Below are 24,592 nucleotides of genomic sequence, written 5' to 3'. Positions count from 1 at the left end.
CTAAAATAACTCTCCCCCGGGGCAGAGCCTTGGACCTGCTGTGAATGAGGCTGGGCCAGGAGTACAAGGGCAAGCTAGAGCTGGGGGTCAAAAACAAAGGTTAATAATTCACAACGTCACACTTTGCGCAGAAAGAAGGAGAAATAAATTTGTCAATAAAGAGACGTGTTCAAGAGGGGGAAAAGACCATGCTAGATCCTAAAAGTGAGCCTCTGCCTTTTCTTCCTTCTCTCCCAAGAGGACGCTCCATGTGGAAATAAGAGGTTTCAATCGAGTTTCAGCTCCCTCTGGACATTCCAGCTCCTACACACTAGCCATTAGGATCTGGGAATGCGCCTTCTCTCATTTAAATTTGTAAGACCGTAGGATACTTAGACACAGATAAGGAAATGAGAATCAGAGAAAACAGGGAACATGCTCTTCATCCATAGCTAAAAATTTAAACTGGAACCCATTTTCTGCCAAGCGCAGGGCTAACAATCACCTCGGCCTAACAGTTTCTTTGCCCTTGGTTTCTAACAGGGTCGAAGGGTGGGAAAGGGACCGCCCTGCCCAGCCCCAAGGTTAGAAGGTGTCTGGAGCAGGATGGTGTCTTTGTGAGCTGGGCTCCGGTCCAGCTGTCCATGAAGTCCAAACCGTTACAAGAATGAGAGAGAGGCCACACACTATTAGTTGGTGTCAGCTATCACTAATGATGCCCCTTCAGATATGCACAGGTGTGCAGGAAATAGTTAATACAGCAGAGACTGGGGCACCTGGGTGGCTCAGTGGGTTAAGCCTCTGTCTTCGACTCCGGTCATGATCTCAGGATCCTGGGATAGAGCCCCGCAATGGACTCTGCTCAGCAGGGAGCCTGCTTCCCCCCTCTCTCTGCCTGCCTCTCTGCCTACTTGTGATCTCTTTGTCAAATAAATAAATAAAATCTTTTTTTAAAAAATACAGCAGAGACCACTGGCTTTAGAAAGTCTTGTTTACAAGGTCGGCTCTTGGCTGCCTTTTTTTTTTTTTTTCTCTCAGCTGCCGTCTTAGAACTTGGCCCTTAAAGGCAGAATACTGGCTGCCTGAAGATGCCCACGTCCTAATCCTGAGAACTTATAAATATGTCACATTACATGGCAGAGGGTATTCTGCAGATGTGATTAAGGTTAAGGGCTTCGAGATGGGGAGATGATCCTGTATTATCTGGGTGAGCCTAATCTAATCACAGGAGTCCTTAAAAAAATGGGGAACTTTTCCCAGCTGGGGCCAAGACAGATGCAATGGCAGGAGTGGGCCCAGAAAGATGTGACTCGAGATGAACGCCACTCACTGATCTGGCTTTGAAGTTGGAGAAAGGGCTCGAAAGCCAAGGAATGCGGTGGCCTGGAGAGCTGGGAATGGCCTTCCATTTGTGGCCGGCAACCAAACAGGGACCTCTGAACTGAATTCTGCCAGCCGCCTGAGTGAGCGGGAACCGGAGCCTGCCCTAGAGCCTCCAGAAAGGAATGTGGCCTTGCCGACACCGAGGTTTCAGCCCGGTCAGGCTGGACTGGACTTCTGACCTCTGGGGTGCCAAGATAAGAGTTTGTATACTTTAAGCCTCTGAGTTTGGGATGATTTGTCACAACAGCAGTGGAAAATACATATGGCACTTGACCTGTTCCCTAATTGATAAGAGTGGTCCACTGTCCCTCACCTGTTTGCATAAATGTCATTTATGCTGAACACCTGCTTTCCTTCTGAGACTCTGGAATTTGGGTACGTGCTAGGTAGAGGGTGCCTAGTGACCATTTTCCCAGTTAAACACACACACACACACATACACACCCACACACAATCTTGGACACTGAGTGAGCGTCCTTGGGCAAAAACATCCCCTCCATATTGTGCCTTTCCACTAGGGAGGAAGAGCTCGCTTGGTAACCGCCCTCACAGCAGCCTCAAGACCCCATCTGTATCTTTGTTGTTGCTGCTCTTGTTGCTCTTCTTGTTTATCTGGCTGCTTCACTAAACCTTAGCTATGACTACAGTTAGATACTGAGTCCCTGGAGTCCTTCCATCGAATTTGGTGGACGTGTGGAGGGTCTTGGGAACCCCAGAAATGATGAGAGATGGCAGGCCAGGTTTTGAGTGACCAGTAAGTTCCAAAGTGCTACAGTGGATGTGATCTGAAGGCAGGCCTTTACATTCCCGTCTTACTCTGGGTTGGTGACTGGCGGCTGGAACCCCACACAGCTGGCTTCCCTGTTGCTGAGCCACAGTGGTGTTTTCCGGAGCAGAGGAGGAGGGGGATTCAAATGGGAAGGGCCCTGATCCACCACCGTGGAGGCACACCTGCTCCCTCTGGCGGCCCGTGCCTTTCAACAGTTGGAGCCAGAGACCAGGACGTGCCATTCAGTGATGAGTAGAGCGGATCTCCTTTGAAGTAGCTGGTGGCACCTCCTGCTAGATGTAGAGGTTCAATTCTGATAGGCCTTCAGACCAGGCGATCTTGAGCAATGCCACGGTCGGAGTAGTGCATACACTCCTCCTCGAAATACGTCCTGAGCGCAGAAGTTTTTCCAGAAAGCATCTGTCTGAACAGTAAAATCTGGTGGCCCCCGCTCGATTGTCCTTGACACTGACTGCATCTATTCCTGCAGAACCCTCCTGGAGGAGAGGCAGAAACTCCACATGAAGCTGTACTTTGGGACAAGGAAAGCTACGTCTCTCGTGATCTCGCTTACTTAACAAGACATCCCCCAAACTGTATCCCTTGGCTTCCCCGAGAGCAGGCCCCTAAGCCTCCATGAAAATTTACAACTACAGAGGGAAAGTAGCCAGCTTAACTTGTCCCTTCATTCGTGGCTTGAGGCACCAAGCTAGCCGCTGGGGCATACGGTGGTAAACCAGACAGACATGGTCCCTGCCTCTATGAACTGTCCAGCCTAAAAGAATCCTCCCATCTGGCATTACTGGTTAATAAACATGGACTTTAACAGAGTTAGACCTAGATCGTCAGCAGTGCCTGGACCATATCTACAACCTATTGCTAGACAGGAGGGGACATGGGATTTGAAGCACACATACTTAATATCCTCTCCCTAGCCACAGAACTGTGCCCTTTGCCCTATTCGGCCTCTTCTGAGTAGGCTTTCTAAACTTCTGGAACCCCTGAATCAAGAGTGCTGCCTCCCTAAGGTGGGAAGCAGAACTCAGCCTAGCTCACACCTAGGCTCCACCCAGCAGATGTTCCCCATCAAGACTTTGAGTCAGGAGAGAGACAAGTGAGGAGATGATTTTCCAATGGAATCCACACCTGGTGAAAATCATAGAGTATGACTAGAGACCCCGAGTTCTCACAGGCAGTTACAATAGATGTCCTAATGGCACAGTCCTGGGGTTCATCTCAGCAGTGCCTGTCCTTAGAGTAGGTGGGATTGCATCGAGCTCTAGCTGTCTAGCCCCCAAGCCAGATGCTGTCCCCTGCTGGAGATTTTCTGGAGCTCTACCCAATAGCCATTAACAAAAATCCCTTTTCTTCTTCTTTTTTAAAAAGATTTTACTTATTTATTTGAGAGAGAGCGAGAGCGTGCACGTGCATGCACAAGCGGGGTGAAGGGTAGAGGGAGAGCGGGAACCCTGACACAGGGCTCAGTCCTGGGACTCTGGGATCAGGACACGGACCAAAGGCAGACACTCAACCAACGAAGCCACCAGGCACCCCCCAAATCCCTTTCCTGCTTCAAGAAGCTAGAACAGTTTCTCTTGCTTGCAACTAAGAAGTCTGATGGATAAAGAGAGGTCCCAAAACAAACAAGAAGCAGTCGATGTACCATTTCTCCTTGACACTGTCAGGGCTGGGGATCTGGATCTGAGAGCAAAGATGAGCAGAGTAGAGGACTGTAAGACTCATCTAGCTATTTATAAAGTCTCACCTGCCTGTTTATAAAGTTATTTATTCACATAAACTCTTTTTCTTTTTTTTTTTTTTTTTAAGATTTTATTTATTTATTTGACAGACAGAGATCACAAATAGGCAGAGAGGCAGGCAGAGAGAGAGGGGGGAGGAAGCAGGCTCCCCGCTGAGCAGAGAGCCCGATGTGGGGCTCGATCCCACCACCTGGGATCATGACCCGAGCTGAAGGCAGAGGCTTCAACCCACTGAGCCACCCAGGTGCCCCTTTTTTTTTTTTTTTTTTTTTTTTTTTAAGATTTTATTTATTTATTTGACAGACAGAGATAAACTCTTTTTCTATTTTAAAAGCCATAGGTTCCCCGCTCCCCCCAAAAATAAAAAAATAATAAAAGTCATAGGTTCACCACCCCACTGGGGCCTGAACTCACTCACCTACAGAGACCCTGGAGGACAGGCCTTACCGGTATGCATACTCCTGCATGTCATACACTGACCACAAGATGGCGAAAGAGATTATCACATCAAGCCAGCCTTTCTCCCTCCACACCATTTTTACACTGAAGAGAACATTTATTGAGCACCTACTGTATGTCAGGAACTGTTCCAAGAGCTCTAATGGGTTATCACTTAATCATCACAATAATCCTATGAAATAGGTACCACTTCATATGTGAGGAAACGGAGACACGGACGGATCTGCTCACCTGTCTCTGGCTCATATTGACATTTCTCCATTATACCGTACGAGATAGCATTTTCTATCCAATATACCATTTTCTATCATCTGTATCTAAATATCAATTTATCATCTAGACCTTGTTTTTATAAGATTTTTTTTTTCAAGTAGGTCCTGTGCTCAAAGGGGGGCTTAAACTCCTAACCCCGAGATCAAGAGTCGCACAGTCCACTGTCTGAGCCAGCCAGGTGCCCCTCATCTCTATCTTTCAAGTTTTCTTCATTATAAAAGTAATACAAGTACATGGTAAAAATGGTAATGACTGGCAAAGAATTTTAAAGTCCTCTCTCCTCCCGGCCCATGATCCTAGTTCCACTGCCTGGGGATAACCACTGTTAGTTTCTTGGGTACCCACCCGTAAATTCTCATAGATATGAAAATTGGCTACTGTTGATATTGATAGAAAATGAATATGCAAGCATATTTTATACATATATTCTAGACACACACACACATACACACACACACACACACACACACACACAGCATCATATCCCACACAGTGTTCTACAGCATGAATCTTTGCTTAGCATTTCATCTTGGCCATCCAGATGCAGGCCAGGGCTGCTTTGGGCTGAGGAGCTCATTTATGGGCCCTGGATGCAACAGTGGCTGCACTCCCATGTGCAGGAAAGAGCAAGTGGGCCGCACTGGAGCCCCAGGTGACAGTGAGCTCTGGGGAGAAAGGCTGTTGATCAGCTGCAGGGAATGGGGACATGTGACCCAGGGTAAGGGAAGCCCGTGGGTGGTTCTCAGGCAGGTTGGACCATACCTCTGGTGGATCTTGGCCTCTAGCCCTGGTCCTCGAGAAAATTCAGACTTGGATACAGCCAACACTCACAGGGCCTTTGGAACAACAGGCCTAGTTCTTGCCTTTGCACACTGCATTTTTTAAAAATCTCACTTAGTCGGTGTGGAATCCCTGTTTAAGGTAGGAATTCTCTCCATTTTACAAGCAAAAAGGCTGAGATTCAAACAGGAGCACCTACGTTTCAAAGGTAGAGCCATGGTTTTAAGAAGAAGAACCAAGGGCCAAATCTGTTCTTTGATTCTCTTTCACAGCACGGTCCACACTGCACTTCAGCAAAGGCTGCTGGGGAGAGATTACCTTGTACACCAACACTATTCCTGGAGAACAGGCTTTGCATCACCTTGTACAACCCTGATCTTCCTCCCCCATCCTTCCCCTCGTCCATGCAGCTTCCCCCAGCACTGCGGGGCCAGGGACTGAGGAATCGCCAAGTCCAGAAACGTCTCTGGGGCTGTGAAATGGCCCCTCAGAGGCCAGGTCCTGAGGAGCAGTCAGAGACCGTGATAGGCCATCATCTCCACAGCTGAGCCTGCCCCCAGCCCCGTGCCAGGCTCCCCTCCCACCCCGGGTTCTGCCCCTCCCGAGAAGGACGAAGCCCCAGGGCCATTCTGGGGACAGGCCTGGACCTCAGATCCCGAGGGGCCAAGCTCCCAAGGCTGCTGGGTCCGAGGAGGCACGTCCATTTGCCCATCTTATCATTGCTCTGCGGAATCTGTGCCTGCCCCTCACCTCCTCCTCCTCGGGCTCCCACAGCTGTGGGCGGGGGGCGGGGGAGGGCATGAGGAAGATTTGGCAGTCAGCCTTCTGGCCCAGGGAACGCTGAGCAGCCCGGGGGCAGCGGGAGGGACAAGGCACCACGAGGCCAAGTCTACTGCCCACACCTCCCCTACAGCTGAGAAAGGGGAAGACACCGCCCCAAGCCCCTTGAGGCTGGCAGAGCCCCGGGGCAGGGAGGGTGGGCAGCAGGTGGGAGTTGGGGGAGGGGCGGGGGCAGAGAGCAGCGTCGGTAGTGGAGCTGCTGGCAGGGTAGGGGCAGGCCTGGGTCTGGGGGCCTCGGAAAGCTCCTGCACGCAGAGCTGCTGGCACTTGGCCAAAGTGGCCACAGGTGCTGGTCCCAGGGAGTCAGGACAGAGCTGGAAAGGAGATAGCCAGTGTTTAAAGATCGAGAAGAGGGTGTTCTAGGAAGAGTCTATTCCCTGAGTCCTGGGATGGCTGGCCTTGGCCCGGTACACACGGCCTGGCCCGTGGGGCCGTGCTGGCTGAGTATACCCTAGCGGACTTCTGTTTGCTTAGCACTGGACATGGCCCTGCAGCCTGGCCCCTTCCTAAAAGGGAGGAGATGGTGCCTGGGCCTCCAGGGGTTAGTGTCAGGAGTTGGTTGTCAAGAATTAGGAGCCCTGGGCTCCTGGGTGGCTCAGTCAGTTAAGCGTCTGCCTTTGGCTCAGGTCATGATCCCAGGGTCCTGGGATCAAGCCCCACATCAGGCTCCCTGCTCCACGGGGAGCCTGCTTCTCCCTCTCTCTCTCTCTCCCCCTGCTTGTGTTCCCTCTCTTGCTATGTCTCTGTCAAATAAATAAATAAAATCTTAAAAAAAAAAAAAAATTAAGAGCCCTGAAGGAGGATAGGATGCCTGCTTGCCGTCAGGTTGCCTCTATGTTGGTTCTGCCAGGGTACAGGGAGAGTTAAATCCCCTCAGATAAAGTAGACAGACAGGGGGTGCCATATGTTCCATGCTCTGGGGTTTTGTGCTACACACCACAGATGATGGTAGGAGGGGCAGAATGACACAAGCTAAGGACCCAGAGCTGCCCTGCTGCCCCACCTTCCTAAGCCAACTCTTGCTCCAATTCCCTGAAGCACCCCAGCATCCTTGCCGTAAATCCCTGCCCTTTAGGTCTGCAATGAAACCCTCAAATTGGTTTCCTGTGGTCATGAGGTACTTAGTTTAGGGCACCCTTCCGACCCAGCTGGCACTTCTCTCCTGTGCCCACATGACAGACATGGAAACGGAGTATGCTGTCCAGGCTATACTAGATTTCCTTGCATCTAAATAACAATCCAGGACCAGGTGATCGACCGGGAAGGATAAATGTCTGAAAGAAGGACTGGAGTCAGCGCTAGGTCACCCTGATGGCCAAATAAGGGACCTCTGGCAAGGAGGAAGAGATCATTAGGAATGTTTTGATAAGTGAATTTGCTATTCAAAGAAACAGCAAAATCAACATCATGGAAAAATACAAAAATTTTACCATCAATATTTATTTTAGACTGGGAGAAGGAAGAGAGGGGTAGAGAAGGAGAGGGAGAAAGCACACACACAGAGGAGGGGCAAAGGGAGGGAAAGAGTCCTAGAGCAGACTCTTCGCTGAGCACAGAGTGTGGCCCTGGGCTCGATCCCACAACTCTGACATCACAACCTGAGCCAAAATCAACAGTTGGATGCTTAACCAACTGCACCACCCAGGTGCCCCATTGTACCATAATTTTTTTTTTAAAGAATGGTTACTTGCCTGAGAGAGAGAGGAGGGAGAGAGAGCACACATACAAGCAGGGGGAGTGGCAGGCAGAGGGAGAAGCAGGCTCCTCGCTGAGCAAGGAGCACAATGCCAGACCTAATCCCAGAATCCTGGGATCATGACCTGAGCTGAAGGCAGACGCTTAACCGATTGAGCCACCCAGGTGTCCCTACCATCAATTTTTTATCATGAAATACATATGGTAAATGGGAAGGAGGGCATTCCATAATCTTTTCAAGGCTCAGAGCCTCTAAGGATCTTAATGTGACCCCGGCAGAATGTCTCCATTATCTGTTCATCAGGCCTGGTTGCACCTTGGCCAAGGAAAGGAAGCAGATAAGAGTTGTGGTTTTTCCCATTAGGGGTTCATGTGTACCCTTTGGAGCACAAGATGGCTCCAAAGTAAGTGACTATAAGCTTCTCTTTAAAAATACTTCTCAGGGCACCTGAGTGGCTCAGTTGGTTAGGCCACAGCCTTCAGATCAGGTCATGATCTTGGACTCCCAGGATCGAGTCCCACATTGGGCTCCCTTCTCAGCAGGCAGTCCGCTTCTCCCTCTGACCCTCCCCCCTTCATGGTCTCTTTCTCTCCTTCTCTCATTCTTCCTCTCAAATAAATAAAATTTAAAAATAAATAAAAAATAAAAATACTTTTCTGGGGCACCTGAGTGGCTCAGTCAATTAAGTGTCCAACTCTTGATCTCAGCTCAGGTCTTGAGTGCAAGCCCTGCAATGGGCTCCACGCTGGGCATGGGGGCCTACTTAAAAAAATAAAAATAAAACAAAAATCCTTTTCCAATCTAATAGCGGATCTTTATCATTTTAGAAAAACAGATACAGTCACCTTCAAAATTCAAAAACTGGGGTCCCTGGGTAGGCTCAGTCAGTTAAGCAACTGCCTTCAGCTCAGATCATGATCCTGGAGTCCTGGGATCCATTCCCACATCAGGCTCCCTGCTCAGTGGTGAGTCTTTCTCCTTCTCCCTCTGCCCCTCCCCATTGCTTGTGCTAATAAATAAATAAAATCTTTTTTTAAAAATTCAAAAATCATAGAAAAGTATAAAAGGAAAAGTAGAAGTCCCCAGTCTGCTTTCTAATCTTACCTCTTCTACTTAGACAGAAATTCCTCCTTCAGTCCTCCAATATTAGCCTTCCCACATTACTGTGGAAAGGTATCCCTAGTCCTATCCAAGGCCACCTCCTCCATTTGTGCCTGGATCCCATCCCTATGGCCTTATCAAGGTCTTCCATCCTCTCCTGTACCATTCTCACCAGCACACAAACATGCCTTAATTATCACTCAGGCGAAAAATAATTCCCCCTCCTTGCCTCATGTCAGCCTCCTAGCTCAATTTCCATTTCCTTCTTCCTCGCATCAAAACTCAAAATACATTTTAAGATTTTTATTTATTTATTTGGCAGACAGAGATCACAAACAGGCAGAGAGGCAGGCAGAGAGAGAGAGGAGGAAGCAGGCTTCCCGCTGAGCAGAGAGCCCGATGCGGGGCTCGATCCCAGGACCCTGAGATCATGATCTGAGCTGAAGGCAGAGGCTTTAACCCACTGAGGCACCCAGGAGCCCCATCAAAATACATTTTCTATAATCACTATATCGATTTACTCATCTCCCATTTCAACTTAATCCTCTTTAGTCAGGTTTTCCTCCTCCTCCGAAAGTAGCTCTTATGAAGGTCTCTGCTGACATCCATCTTACCAGATTAACAGTTTCCTATACCCTTTTTGCATGACCTCTCACCATTTTAAATTGTTGACTGCTTATTATTTCTTTCAACAATTTATTTCCTTTAGATTTTCCTGATAACACATTCACCTAGTTTTTTCCTACATTTTGGTAGTCCTTTTTCTCAATCCTAAGTTCTTCCTTATGTAGAGGGCTCCAGGACTGCCTGTGGCTCTCTTCTCCATATATGATCTCTCCCTAGGTGAGTTCCTGTCGATCCACTATGACTTCTAATGCTTTCTACATTTCTAATGAATTTCAAATTTATACCTCTCTCCTAAATTCATTATATCCAAATGCCTTCTGACAACAGAACAATAGGCAGTAAGTAACCTCACATTTGACAGAGATAGGAAAACACATTTCTTGATTCTGCTAGCCTAAGCAGTCTACATAAAGACGGTTAGAAGTTGGAAAACCCCTTAAAGAAGAGTCTATGGAAAATAGAATACCTAAGTTGTGGATTATCAACTTAGTGGAGGCTGGTGTGAAAGAAATCGTCCCTACCCTGAGTTGAACAGGAGGTTATGTTACCCACCTCAATTAAAATCAATTGAATGGAGATCTGAGAGAGCCACTAAAAGACACCTAAAACATGTTAAGAAAGGAAGACTGGCATTTCACCGGCCATGTGCTCTGAGCTATAGAAAATCAGAAACCCATTCTAGTGATGCAGTGAGAATGGAGTGTGATGACCAAGTTTTTATAGAGCATAAAGTGTATCCCCTGGAGACTGATGTCTGGTTTTTGCCTGGAGAAATTTCAAAGAGAAAGGCTTGTAGAGCAGCAGCCTAGGACAGCTGGGAGAAAAGTAACCGCAACATAGGAACCTGCTCTATTATCGCTTTCTGACATGGCAAGAATGAACTCGTTTCCTAAAGGTCAAGTGGATGCTGAGAAACATCACAGGAATTGAGCCACTGTCCAAGGGTCCTTGCCCTGTCAGGGCAAAGGGACCACAGCATTAAAATTAAGTACAGGGTAGAAACACTAAGTTAGGCAGCGTAGGTAACCTACATTCAACAAGGGAATACACATTCTTTTCAAACACGTATGGAATTTTTATAAAAATTGACCATATGCTGGGCCATAAAAATACAAATTTCAGACAACTGAAATATACAGCATAGATACTCTGACAGAATTATTACACTGAAAAGATTATGTATTTAGTTGGTGAATACACAGTTCTACTTCCATTATTTATTATTTATTTATCCCATTTATTAATCAATGTGCAAATCTTACACATCCTTCCTCACTGATTTTTGTCTGCTTACTCTGCTGTTTTCTCCTTGTGTTCTGCCATTTTTTCCATTATGTTTTGAAGCACATTAGGTTCATATTCAAAATTGTTAAGTATTCCTGACAAATGGAATTTTTCTACATGAAATATCCTGTATTCTCTAGTAATGCTTATTTATCTGAAAGCTTATTTTAGCTATTTTGTGCAGATTATCTTCTGCCCATCCTTTTACTTTCAAATTTTCTGAATTTTTATGTTTTAGCCGTGTCTTTTTTTTTTAAGATTTTATTTATTTATTTGACAGAGAGCTCACAAGTTGGGCAAAGGCAGGCAGAGAGAGAGGGGGAAGCAGGCGCCCTGCTGAGCAGAGAGCCCGATGCAGGGCTCCATCCCAGGACCCTTAGATCATGACCTGAGCCGATGGCAGAGACTTAAACCACTGAGCCACCCAGGCGTCCCTTAGCTGTGTCTCTTATGAACAGCTACATCAGCTATCTGTGCTGCACAACAAAAAGACAGAAAATGTTCAAATGTTTGGTTTTTTTAAGATTTTATTTATTTATTTGACAGAGAGAGAGATCACAAATAGCCAGAGAGGCAGGCAGAGAGAGAGGGGGAAGCAGGCTCCCTGCTGAGCAAAGAGCCTGATGCGGGGCTGGATCCCAGGACCCTGAAATCATGACCTGAGCCAAAGGCAGAGGTTTAACCCACTGAGCCACCCAGGCGCTCCTCAAATGTTTAAAAGTTAAGGAATACAATGAGAAGTAGTCCATAGTTCAAAGAAATCAGAATGAGAATTAGAAAATATTCTGAGTTAAATAACAAGTATACTATATACCAAAACTCGTAAGATGAAGCTAAAGCTCTATTTAGGAAGAATGTTATAATTTAATATTTTTCAAAGATTTTATTTATTTGTAAGAGAGAGACACAGCGAGAGAGGGAACACAGCAGAGGGACTGGGAGAGGGAGAAGCAGAGCAGAGCAGGGAGCCTGATGCGGGGCTCGATTCCAGAACCCTAGGATCATGACCTGAGCCAAAGGCAGACACTTAACAACTGAGCCACCCAGATGCCCCAAGAATGTTATAATTTAAAAATGTACATTATAAAGGCTGAAAATCTGTAAGCTGAACATTTTTTCAAGGAATAAGAAGAAAAGAACAGCAAATTAAACAGAGAAAGAACAAAAATAGTAAGTGTGAGAGACAAAGTTAATAAAATAAAGAACAAAAATAGAATAGGACCAGCACAGCCAAAGGATGGCTTATTTTGAAAAACCTAGTAATGCTGGTAAACCTCTGGTGAGACTGGTTAAGAATACAAGCGAGAAGGCACAAATTATCAATGCTAAGAATTAAAATGGTAGTATCACTACAGATCCTGCAGACATTAAGAAAATAATGAGAGGATATTATGGACAGCTCTGTAATGAAAATTTGGACAACATGGACAAAGCCCTATAAAGATAAAAGCCAAACTAACAAAAGAATATAAAATATTAAATCATTAATTTCAAACTTTCCTAAAAACCAGGTCCAGATAGCTTCACCAATAAATTCTATCAAACACTTAAGAAATCATCCCAAAGTTAGATGAACTCTACCAGAAAACAGAAAAAGAAGATACATACGTCCCTGTATTTCTGAAGCCAGAATAACCTTGATATCAAAGCCCAAGATGGAGTACATAAAGTATGGGCCAATCTCACTCATGAACAAAGATGTAAATATCCTGAACAAAACATTAGAGAGGGGAATCCGACAATACATAGAGAGGACACTATATCATGACTTAAATTGGGTTTATCTAGGAATCCACATTAACAGATTAATGAAAAAACCTCTTAAGATCACCTCAATCCATGTGGAATAAGTATATGATAACATTCAACAAATATTCATGGTAAATTCCCTTAGCAAACTAGGAATAAAAAGGAACTTCCCTTGCGGAGAAAGGGGAACCCTCCTACACTGTTGGTGAGAATGCAAGCTGGTGCAACCACTCTGGAAAACAGCATGGAGGTTCCTCAAAATGTTGAAAATAGAACTACCCTATGACCCAGCAATTGCACTACTGGGTATTTACCCTAAAGATACAAACGTAGTGATCCGAAGGGGCACGTGCACCCGAATGTTTATAGCAGCAATGTCTACAATAGCCAAACTATGGAAAGAACCTAGATGTCCATCAATAGACGAATGGATAAAGAAGATGTGGTATATACACAATGGAATTCTATGCAGCCATCAAAAGAAATGAAATCTTGCCATTTGCGACGACGTGGATGGAACTAGAGGGTATCATGCTTAGCGAAATAAATCAATCAGAGAACGACAACTATCATATGATCTCCCTGATATGAGGGAGAGGAGATGCAACATGGGGGGTTAAGGGGGTAGGAGAAGAGTAAATGAAACAACATGGTATTGGGAGGGAGACAAACCATAAGTGACTCTTAATCTCACAAAACAAACTGAGGGTTGATGGGGGGAGGGGGATGGGGGCGTGGGGTTATGGACATTGGGGAGGGTATGTGCTATGGTGAGTGCTGTGAAGTGTATAAACCTGGCGATTCACAGACCTGTACCCCCGGGGATAAAAATATATTATATGTTTATAAAAAATAAAATTAAAAAAAGGAACTTCCTTAATCTAATAAAAGATATCTAATTTTTAAAAATCTATAGTATACATCATAGTGAAAATGTTGAAAGAGAAATCAGGAATATACAAGGATGTCTACTATCATCGCTTTTATCTAACATTGTACTCAAAAGGATGTGACCAGTGTTGTAAAGGACAAGAACTACAAGGTAGAAAGATTCAGAAGGAGGAAAGAATACTGTTATTATCTGCATATGGTATGATTGTGTATGTAGAAAATCCAAAAGGACAAAGAGACACTATTAGAATAAACTTAGCCAAGTTGCCAGACAAAATCATTACACAAAAATAAATAGCCTTCATTAGAGCAGCTGTAAACAGAACACAGAGAGTTTTTTAAAGATACCATTTATAATAATATCAGGAACAGATTTAACAGAAGATATGCATGACAACTTCAGAGCAAACTTTAAATCTTTATTGAGAGAATTTAAGCCAAATTATCAATATAACAAACTGTATGTGTGGCTTCAGCTTCTCTTCTTTTTAACTTATGACTGTCCATCACCTAAAACATAAACGTAACAGTTGGGTACATCACTTAGCAGAACTTAGACAATAATAAAAGTACACGGAGGACACTACAGCTTTGGTTTTATAAGATGAAACTAAAACCAGAACCCTAACCAGGGGATAGACTTCTATGCAAATGTACATTTTCAGCATATAAGCACTAACTTTTTAAATGCATCACTCCTTTTGGTGGTATGAAGAAAAGATTTCTCAAACCCAGAACAGATTAAATTCCAAGAGCTTATTTAAAGATAATTTTAAGTAGCGAGCAAAATATGCCAGTGATTTCAGTTAAAAGAAAATCAACCAAGTAGAAACTCCAAGAGCAAAACAAAACAAGTAAATCCAGTGTCATTCAAATTCACTCACTTGAAGTAATCTCCTAATCATCCATTTCAGCTAAAATAATAATGTCATACTTGGAATTGTTTTAACTACAGAGGACAAAGGACATTATTCCATTTGGTTTGTCTCTTTTGCACAGAATTATTTCGTTGATCTAAGCTCAATCTTTATATGGTCTATTTATAGTATGGTGGCCATCTTGTTCATTTGCATCCATTGTCCTGGTGTAAGCAGTCAACAGTACTCCCTTTAACTCTCAAGAGTGGCCTGGTTTAGATGATGATAATTACACGGTCACCAAAAAAAAAAAAAATTACAGATCACACTAATTATACAACACTACCATCATAGAGGACATTAAAATGTGAAGGAAAATATTACCATTTCTCATTGGTAGAGCTCGCAGTTTAAAAAAAATCAACAAACTAACCTATAAAAGCCAAAACAAAGAGATCCATATTATTTTTTGGTGTCTAAAAGATATAAAAATAGTTATTTTTGAGAAATAGCTTAGGCAAATAAAAAGAAAATCAATACTACTGTGTTGTTTAGATATCCAATTGGTACTTGACTACGTTAAATAATTTATATACTTTAAAAAGTATTTGACAGGGGCACCTGGGTGGCTCGGTGGGTTAAGCCACTGCCTTCGGCTCGGGTCATGATCTCAGGGTCCTGGGATCAAGCCCCACATCAGGCTCTCTGCTCAGTGGGGAGCCTGCTTCCCCCTGCCTCTCTGCCTACTTATGATCTCTCTTTCTCTCTGTCAAATAAATAAATAAAATCTTTAAAAAAAAATAAAAACAAAAAATAAAAAGTATTTGACAAACAATAAAAATTAAAAAATTAAAAGTATTTGACAACTTGCATTGGGTTTCAAAGAACTTCTATTCCAAAGTAATACTTCCATATTTTATAATTCAACAACATGGCTTTGATATATTTTTTTTGCTCTGACACCACCTTTGAATCAAACATTTGATGTCTGAACTACCTTTCAAATAATCTTTATATTTGTGATTTATTACAAAGGTATGATAATATTGCAGGAAAAACCAACCCCGTGACTTGCATTCTTAATGGATAACTTACCTGCTTCTTGAACTTTAGCAAATGCCAGATCAGGTGTAGTCTTCCCTTTCACATCAGGGCCATCTCCACGCTCACCTCCAGTCTTTTCCAGACCCTTTTCCTTTTCCTGGCTTTCAGCTTCCAGTTCAGGTTCTTACATAAATAAACAGAATTATTAATGTAAGCAGTAAACCATAAATTAATCTTACTAAATACAGCTCTGTAGGTTAGTACTGCAAAAAATGTGATGTATAAAAATACATTGAGCATTAAAAAGTTTTCTGCTAGAAAGTGGAGTTGTCTTTTTCATACGTTATCTCCTCTATGAAGTGTTTCCTTTTCTAAAACTGTTTTAAGACAACTTAGTTGTCACCTTTGTAACCTATATACACTTCTATTATTATACTTACTAGATCAGCCATTTGTTTACATGAATTTCTGGCAAGATGGTGAGCTCAAGACAGAAATCATTCTCTCGTTTATATTTTTATCTTCAGCATCTAGTACATTACCTGACACCAAGAAGGCCCCCAAAAATGACTGAAAAAGTCATTACCAATAGTAAGATTAGACAAACCCAAGCTGAAGAACGTTTTATAAAACAATCATTTTTGACTCCAAAAAATGTCAGTCATGAAAGACAAAGAAAGACTGAAGTACACTTCTAAGAAAAAGAGAGATGACAACTAAATACAATGGGTGGTTTTGGGTTGGATGCTGGATCAGGAAAAAATAATGGTATAAAAGATATTATTAAGCCAACTGACGAAACTGGGTTATTACTAGGGTAAAAGACTACATATTAGATAAGGTTTCTTAATGTTAAAGTTCCTAAATTTGATCATTGTACTGGGGTTATGTAAAAGAATATCCCCCTTTTTTAGGAAACAGATACTGAGTTACCTTGAGAATAAAAGGTTATATTCGAAACTTATGCTCAGATGGCTTATATTTGAAATTTACTCTCAGATGGTTTAGCAATAATAATGTGTATTATTATCGAATGTAAAGGTAATATGTGGCACAGGTTAGCAATTAGTGAATTGACATAGAAGATATAAGAATACACTGTACTTTCTTACAACTTTTCTGTAAGTTTTAAATATTTTTAAAGTAAAAAGTTAAAAAGAAAAAGACTATGTGACAACTAGGGGCACCTGGGTGGCTCAATCAATTGAGCGTCCAACTCCTGGTTTCAGCTTGGGTCATGATCTCAGGACTGTGGGATCAAGCCCCACATCATGCTCTGCACTCAGCAGGGAGTCAGCTTGAGATTCTCTCTTTCCCCCTTCTGCCCCTCTTCCCACTCACACACGCACCCCCCCCCTCTCTAAAGTAAATCAATCTTAAAAAAATATATGTGACAACTAGATTATGGTTCAGGAAAACAAAAATATTGAAGACTTCAACAGCAACTAGGAAAGGATTTCACATTTTTGTTTCTCTATGATTTCAAAAATTACAGTCTAAGAGCTAATCAAAATATATCTAGGTTTGCTTAAATGTTTGATGCAATGACTTAAGCCCAGAAAACAGCATTCAAAAAAGGCCAAATTTAACTAGTGATATAGTATAAATTCTATCTAAATTTAATATCGTTTCCCTTGGTTTGTTAATTTAGAGCCTTGGCAAGAATTCTATTCCCCAAGCATGCCAAATAATTTAAAATATGGGATGGTAAAGTGCTCAAAGAAGGAAAACTTATCAGAGAGGGGCTGCAACTATAACTTTCCCTTACCAAACAGGTTTCCAGCCAATTTTCAGGGAACCCTTTATCTATTTCTATTACTATTAGAGCCTAATAGATGAAATACAACATGTTTCTCCATCCCCTCGTCACCTTGAACCCCACATGCTCCTTCTTCTCTCTCTTGTCCAGGCTCAACATCTGGATCCTCAGTAGGTGGTTCCTTTTTTTGAGGTATTTTTTTACCTGGTTGCTTAGCCTTGGGAGAGGGTAGGTGCAAATAAAGAGTATTAATATTAATACTATCATGATAGAAGACACAAATATACATACTACATGGAAATAATTATAAATCTGAATCTTTCTTATGCTCTTCTCTGTAAGTATTCAGTAAAATTATTCTTTCTATATAGAAAATATTCTGAGAAAGGAATTATAAGGACCAATATTTCAGGAAACCTTTCTAATCTTTTCTGAGATGTGGTATTTGTTTATTAAAAAGTACAATAAGAAAGCCATAGAGATAATTTCCAGCCCAATTTACATGTCCGTGCAACAACAGAAAATAAGTCTTTTTGCTCAGTCTCTCTCATGGGATTAATTTTTCACCCATTTTCAACAAGGAAGTCCTTTAAACAACAGATCTATATTGGTTCAACAACTTTTTCAATGGCTTTTCATAAAAAAATTATTTCTGGCAATGGAAGGAAGATGTTAAAGCACTCACAACTCCAGGTTCATCCAGCTTAGATTTTTTTCCATCTCCCTTTCCTCTAGATTTTGATCTTACTCGAGCACTCATATTTCTCACTGCAAGTAGAAAATCATTAACTGAAGATTGTAATAAAACAATAATTATACTGGACTATCTTCACAGCCAACTGCTGGTTATAAATTCTTTACATTTGTAGGGATTTCCAAAACAAAAAAAAAATCAGTTTTTATTAATTTTAATTAATTTAATAATTTACTCATCTTATAAAAATCTTTTATTACTCTTTTAAAAAATTTAATAATTTTTATTAATCTTGAATTTATAACCACTGCTTATTTTCCAATCGCATCAAATTAGGCTGTCTACAAAACCTCTGTTTCACAGGAATTTGGCAGACAAGGGGCCTTCAAGTACCTGAAAAAAGACATACGACTTTCCCAAAAAGATTTAGTTTCACAACTGGACTCCCCGCTATGAGAGATTTTGTAATATATAGCCCTGTCCACCTCTCCACTACCGTTCCCAATTCTGTGCTCTGTCAGCAGTTTCAGGTGCCTCCAGAACTCAGATGCCTCCAATAGCACCCCTTAGATTCCCCATCTTCATCTGGCACCCTCCCCTCCACAGCCCATCATCTCCCCTTTCCCAGCCCCACCACCACAGGGGTCATGGTGGCCATACCTGTGAGGGGGATAACAACCTCAAAGAACTTGCTCCCCGGAGACCAGGAACCACACTGCCCCTACCCACCGAAAGGCAGCACCCTCCTCATACTCAAACTTGAACTCCTGGTTGGACTAATCTGCGGACCTACTGATTGAGTCTCAGTGAGAAAAAATCCACAAGTTAAGACAAACTGCTAGGCTGAGCACCCAGAAGGCCTTGCACACGCCCCCACATCAACCACCACAACTCACTCACACTTACACTCCTGGGAGAATGATTGAGTTTCCGGGACAAAGAACCCAGACAGAAAGACGCGACCGGCACAGCTCTGCACAAAAAGCTTTTTGCACACGTCCCACACGAGTGGCTGATGGGAAGGCCTGTAGCACTGGGCATGCGCACTGCTATAGCACATGCCACGCGGTAAGGCTTTCCCTGCCCCCCACCCAGGGCCTCACCACAGCTAGGCACTGCGCATGTGCACTGCAAGTGCCCGAGGGGAAGGGCTCCCCTGCCCCCCCTCACGGAGGCCTCACCAAAAACTCCCGAATCTGCTCTCTATTGGCAGTTCCCGGTGCTGCCAAGACCCAGATACCTCAAATAACATCACCAAGATTTGCCCCATCTTTATCTGATGCCCCCTTCCTCACCTACCCACCATCCTCCCCTGCCTCAGAACCCCCCAACAAAGACAAAACCCATGGCAACTGCAAGACCCATGAAGAGAAACGCGATTACCTCGGGAACCTCCTCCTCTGAGACAAGAAACTATACCACCCCGACCTGCCTGAAGCCCCTGGTTCTTTCCTCACTCACTCACACTTACGCTCCTGGGAAAATGATCGAGTCTCCGGGAGAAAGAATCCAGGCAGAAAGACGCGACTGGCGCAGCTCTGCACACGGGGCTTTTTGCACACATCCCACACCAGTGGCTGATGGGAAGGCCTGCAGCACTGGGCATGCGCACTGCTACAGCACATGCCACGCGGTAAGGCTTTCCCCGCCCCCCCACCCAGGGCTGCACCGAAAATTCCCAAATCTGCCCTCTTTCAGCTCCTGGTGCCTCCAAGACCCAGATATATCAAATGATGCCCCAAACTCCGCCCCATCTTCATATGGCCCCCTCCCCTCCACTTGTTCTCCACCGTGACAAAAGCCATGGTGGCTGCAACGCCTATGAGAAGAAAAAAGACCTCCAAGGCTTTCCGCCTCAGAGACCAGAACTACATGGTCCTGACCCACCCAAAACCCACTGGCTCCCTCCTCACAGTTGTATTTAAACTTCTACACAGACTGATCTGGAGACCTACCTATTGAGTCTTAGACAGTGAGAAAGAAATCAGATGGTACGATGCGACCTGCACGGAACTTCACAGGGACCGTTTTGCACACGCCCTCACACCAGTGGTTGATGGGAAAGTGTTGGGCACTGGGCATGCGTACTGCATCCCGCATGTGCTGCGCGGGCGGGGCTTTCCTCATCCCTTCTGGGAACCCACCAAGGATTCCTGCATCTGCCCTTTGTTGGCAGTATGTGATACCTCTGGCACCCAGACACCTCAAATAACATCCCTCAAGACTCCCGCCAACTTCATCTGACCCCTTTGCAGCCCACCGTCCTCCCTTGTCCTGGCCCCGCCACAACATGGGCCATGGCAACCAGAGGACCTTTGAGGAGAAAGATGATGACCTGGAGGAACTTCCTTCTCAGAGACTACAGATCTCTCTGCCCCGATCTATTTGAGTCTTGCTGGCTCCCCATCACACTCATGCATTCACCCTATTTGATTTTACACTTGCAGAGAGACAGCAGAGAGCCTATGGGAGAATTAGAAAGGGAAAGAAAAATGGCATCTATCTTCCGTTGCCACCTAAACACAACCTCTGCGGAGTCAGCTTCACCAGCCAGTCCCAAGCTTTGGAGGTATGTGTAATAACACCTGTGGGTATGGGCAGTGATGTGTGTGTCACATAGGCTGTGGATCCAGCCTTCCCCAACCAAGCAGACTCTGCCCTGCCTGGAACAGGGCATTGTTTCCGAATCCTGGAATACTTGTCCTTCCCTTCTCCACCCCCCAAATATGTCAGTGTGTCTAGGACTGTTCCCAGTCCTGCATTTCACCTGCCAATTGGCCCTCCAAATTTTCTCCTCGGTGCAGCTGTCCCAGGGCCCTCAAGAGAAGCTTAGGCTCCCCCAGAGATGTGTGAAAGCTTTTAGGCTCTGAAAGTGTGCAAAGCCATTTTAAGCATAAGAAGAATCCAGAAAATGTAAAGAAAAGTATTGCTAAATTCGAATATATGAGCTTTAAAACCTGTACATATCCTGTAACCCAGCACTTCTACTCCTAAAACTTTATGTTAGGGCATCTGGGTGGTTCAGTTGGTTACGCATCTGTCTTCCACTCAGGTCATGATCCTAGGGTCCTGGGATCAAGTCCCACATCGGGCTCCTGGCTCAGTGGGGAGTCTGTTTCTCTCTCTCTACCCCTCCGCCCTGCTCATGATCTATCTTTTTCACTCTGTCTCTCTTTCAAATAAATGAAAAAAATCTTTTAAAAATAATAAAACGTTATGTTAAGGAAACTGTCTTGGATGTGAATAAAGATTTAGATACATGGGTTTTCCAAAGAAGCTTAATTTATAAAAGAATGGTCATGGATTTGCTATATAACTAAACTGAGGCACATTTGAAAGTGGAATGTGGCTACTCATCAAAAACAATACTGACTAATGTCTGCTGTCATACTGGTGCTGCTTACATTGAGTTATTAACTTGAAACAGCTGGTTATGTAGCATTGTGTATGTGCCGCATGATCCCAAAAGGAGAGGATTTGGTAAAGTTCACTTCCTACTCCTCTCAGACAATAAGTATAATTTGTTTTCCTGAAGCCAGCATGTTCCAGGGCTCCAAAGACACATGGTACTCCACAGGTAACACAGGAGGTAAAATGCAGTCCTCAGGATTGTAGGTCTCCTGCATCTGGTAAACCTCCAAAGGCTTCACCATGACCTAGGTGGTCTGGTCCTCCACTGTCAGGGAAAGAGGGAGGGGAGGGGAGGGGGGAGGAGGACAGGCAGCCCACTACTCCTGCTTTTGGCAAGCAAAGGTAGGTGGACACCTACAAGACAGAAAGGAATTTGCCCTGCCCTTGCCTATCTCCACCCCCCCCCACCAAAAACCCTTTCTTTCTTTCATTTCCAAACTCTGCAGGTTGCCTTTAGAGAACCACACATTCTTTGAGAGTTAGAAAGATCCCCTGTGGCAGAAGTAGGATTGCCACATCCCTCCCTCTCTGCCTTCCTCTCACCCTCCCCGTTTCATACAGACAAGATCTAGAGCCAATTTAGAGCCAAGGGTAAAGAATATATAATTTTTCCTTGATTTCACTAATTAGGGATAACCACTTTTAATATCTAATCAGGAGCTGTTCCTACAATTCAGATCTTCCTGTGTATGAAATAAAGATTTACTGAGAAGGATTGAGGTCTCATACTCTTTAATCAGCATAAACTGTGGGATCTGGCCTCAGTCTCATGTTTCTCCTCGGGTGAGCTGTTTTATTGGCTCTTAGTCATTTCCTGTTATCTCTTGGAAAGACTATCTGCTGCCCAGCTGTCTCCCTGACCTTGGTGCTTTGTCTGTTGGCATCAGCTGCGCTCTCTGGGTAGGATCAAGTTTCTTCAGGACACTGGGAAGATGGAGTCCAGTCTGTGTGAGAGCTTGGAGTCTAAACTAAAGAAAAAAAATTCCAATTTGCCCTGTGCTTCAAGCCTTCCAAGTAACCTCATACTCGGACAACATCAGGGCCGAGCAACCACTCTGACCAAAGACAGTCAGGTACTCCCAAGACCTTGTTTGTATCATTGTGAAGATGGTAGATAGCATTCCATTTTATTTGTTTTATGGCACAAGTAAAATCTGCTCCTCACAAATAATTCAGTCACTAAGAATTGCTCAGTTCCACTCTCATGTCATTATTATTTAAATCCCAGCATGAGGTCATCTCATTCTGGGCAAAATTAACACCTGGAAGTAATAGTGTTGTTGTTAGGACCACTGAGGGGATCCAAAAGGCATCCCTTTCTGCCATTCCTGTCCCTCCCCTTCCTCACCATAGCAGAAGGAAAAGAGACTTTTTGTCCATCCATTTACTATTGTTGGAGGTGATAATCAAGAATAGGGACTAGTGGGACGCCTGGGTGGCTCAATTGGTGAAGCAGCTGCCTTCGGCTCAGGTCATGATCCCAGCGTCCTGGGATCGAGTCCCACATCGGGCTCCTTGCTCGGCGGGGAGCCTGCTTCTCCCTCTGCCTCCGCTGCCACTCTGCCTGCCTGTGCTCTCTCTCTCTCTCTCTCTGGCAAATAAATAAACAAAATCTTTAAAAAGAAAAAAGAATAGGGACTAGTGACTGTGCCCAGTCTGGAGTGGAACACGTATCAAGGTCCAACCCTAGTCCAAGGCCCAGGTGGTACATGGGCCAAAGGTAAGCCCTTTTCAGACTGTCCAAAAAACCAGCGGGAGAAATGTGATATATGCTACCTGGGTCAGTTATGAGAAGGATGTATAGACACAAGGCCATGCTGAAGCCATGGTGAGGTGGCAGCTGTGACTGTACTGTGAGCGGGTAATGACCCAGCCTGTTTCCAATACCTGGAGGAGGGAAAGAGTAAGGTCACATACTAAAAGTGTGTGCTTCAGAAAATTATGGAGGTGGGGAGTGCTCTGTTCTTCCCTGTCTCATCTTCTTCTGGCCTAGGTACTGCCCCTGTGGGTCTTCATATGGACCAGACCTGGGAGTTACTGCTCATAACCACCACCTTCGTGTGTATTTGGGAGAAATCCCAACAGCTAGCCTTAGAGAGAGAGCAATAGAGGGTATAGCTAGGGTGTTATGGGTTGTGTCTGTGTTGAGCCCCAACAGCTCGTATAACCCATCCCCAATCCTTTACATGAAGGAGAGGAAGCAGGTTTAGAGGTTCATGAGAAACTTCTGACACTCTCAGTATCTCTCAATTAGTAATGCACTAAGCATTCTTTCCCAGCCATCTCCCTTTTGGGATTCATTCTAAAGGTATATTCATCCAAGTAGACCGCAGTATATACACAACAATTCTAAGAATGCAAAAACTGCCTGTGTTCAGTAATGTATTTGCTCATATGAGTTGCAGGAAAACTAGACAATGGAAATTTTGCAGCCATTGAAGAATTAGATAAATTAACATATATTGGTACATACTGATGTCCATTAAATAAGGTTAAATAATACCAAAAAGGCATAGAACACTATAGTATAATATTGTTTATTTTAAACAGATACATGTGCATCTATGTGTGTGTTTTATGTTGATTATTCCTCATCTTTTTGCTATTATAAGAAAAATTAGAATGAACATCATATTCTTCTGCTGTAGCATGCTTTTCTCATATTAGAATGTATTCCTGGAAACTGAATTGCTGGATGAAAGGAAAGTGGGGGCTTTAAATGTTTTTAATTTGTCTTGCTAGATGACTCAAAGATAGGAGAAACCATTTCACACTCCAGCTTGTATATAAAAAGACCCGTTTTCTTTTATTTTTAAAGATTTTATTTATGGGGCGCCTGGGTGGCTCAGCGGGCTAAGCCTCTGCCTTCGGCTCATGTCATGATCTCAAGGTCCTAGGATCGAGCCCCGCATCAGGCTCTCTGCTCGGCAGGGAGCCTGCTTCCCCTCTCTCTCTGCCTCTCTACTTGTGATCTCTTTCTCTCTCTCTCTCTCTCTCTCTGTCGAATAAATAAATAAAAATCTTCCACCCTTGTAATTGTTGGGTATAACATTAGTTCTTTTTCTGCTATTTTGATGGGAGAAAATGGTCCCATGCTAATATCTGAATTTACATTCTTGATAAATAATAAAGGTGAACATTATTACTCAAGTAATTCATGCTCATAGTAAAAAAATACATGAAGTCAGAAAGGAGAGAATTGAGAAACAACCCTGGGATTCCAGCATTCCTTAAAA

The 24,592-nt window shown here is 43.9% G+C and overlaps 1 protein-coding gene across 9 annotated transcripts in view; it reads right to left on the bottom strand.

Annotated features, from left to right (window-relative positions):
- Positions 1 to 13,989: 13,989 nt before the first annotated feature.
- The window catches only part of PAGE4 (PAGE family member 4), a 128,612-nt gene continuing 118,009 nt past the window's right edge, over positions 13,990 to 24,592 (bottom strand). For 3 of the 9 annotated variants that reach the window (XM_032843004.1, XM_032842998.1, XM_032843000.1), the window contains 4 exons: positions 17,937 to 18,019; positions 17,363 to 17,468; positions 15,544 to 15,675; positions 13,990 to 14,101 (listed from right to left, as the gene is read on the bottom strand). In XM_032843004.1, coding sequence (XP_032698895.1) covers positions 14,085 to 14,101; positions 15,544 to 15,675; positions 17,363 to 17,468; positions 17,937 to 18,011 — 330 coding nt within the window. In that variant the 5' untranslated portion in view covers positions 18,012 to 18,019 and the 3' untranslated portion in view covers positions 13,990 to 14,084. Of the gene's footprint in view, positions 14,102 to 15,543; positions 15,676 to 17,362; positions 17,469 to 17,936; positions 18,023 to 18,851; positions 18,870 to 19,410; positions 19,453 to 19,900; positions 19,965 to 24,592 lie in introns of those variants that run through there. The other 6 variants (XM_032842996.1, XM_032842997.1, XM_032842999.1 and 3 more) reach the window with 6 other exon arrangements.

Source organism: Lontra canadensis, unplaced genomic scaffold (assembly GCF_010015895.1).
Source record: "Lontra canadensis isolate GAN:19392208 unplaced genomic scaffold, GSC_riverotter_1.0 scaffold134, whole genome shotgun sequence".
Classification (NCBI taxonomy): domain Eukaryota; kingdom Metazoa; phylum Chordata; class Mammalia; order Carnivora; family Mustelidae; genus Lontra; species Lontra canadensis.
The sequence above is the reverse complement of the archived record's forward strand: the minus strand, read 5'-3'. Positions and strand labels throughout refer to the sequence as shown.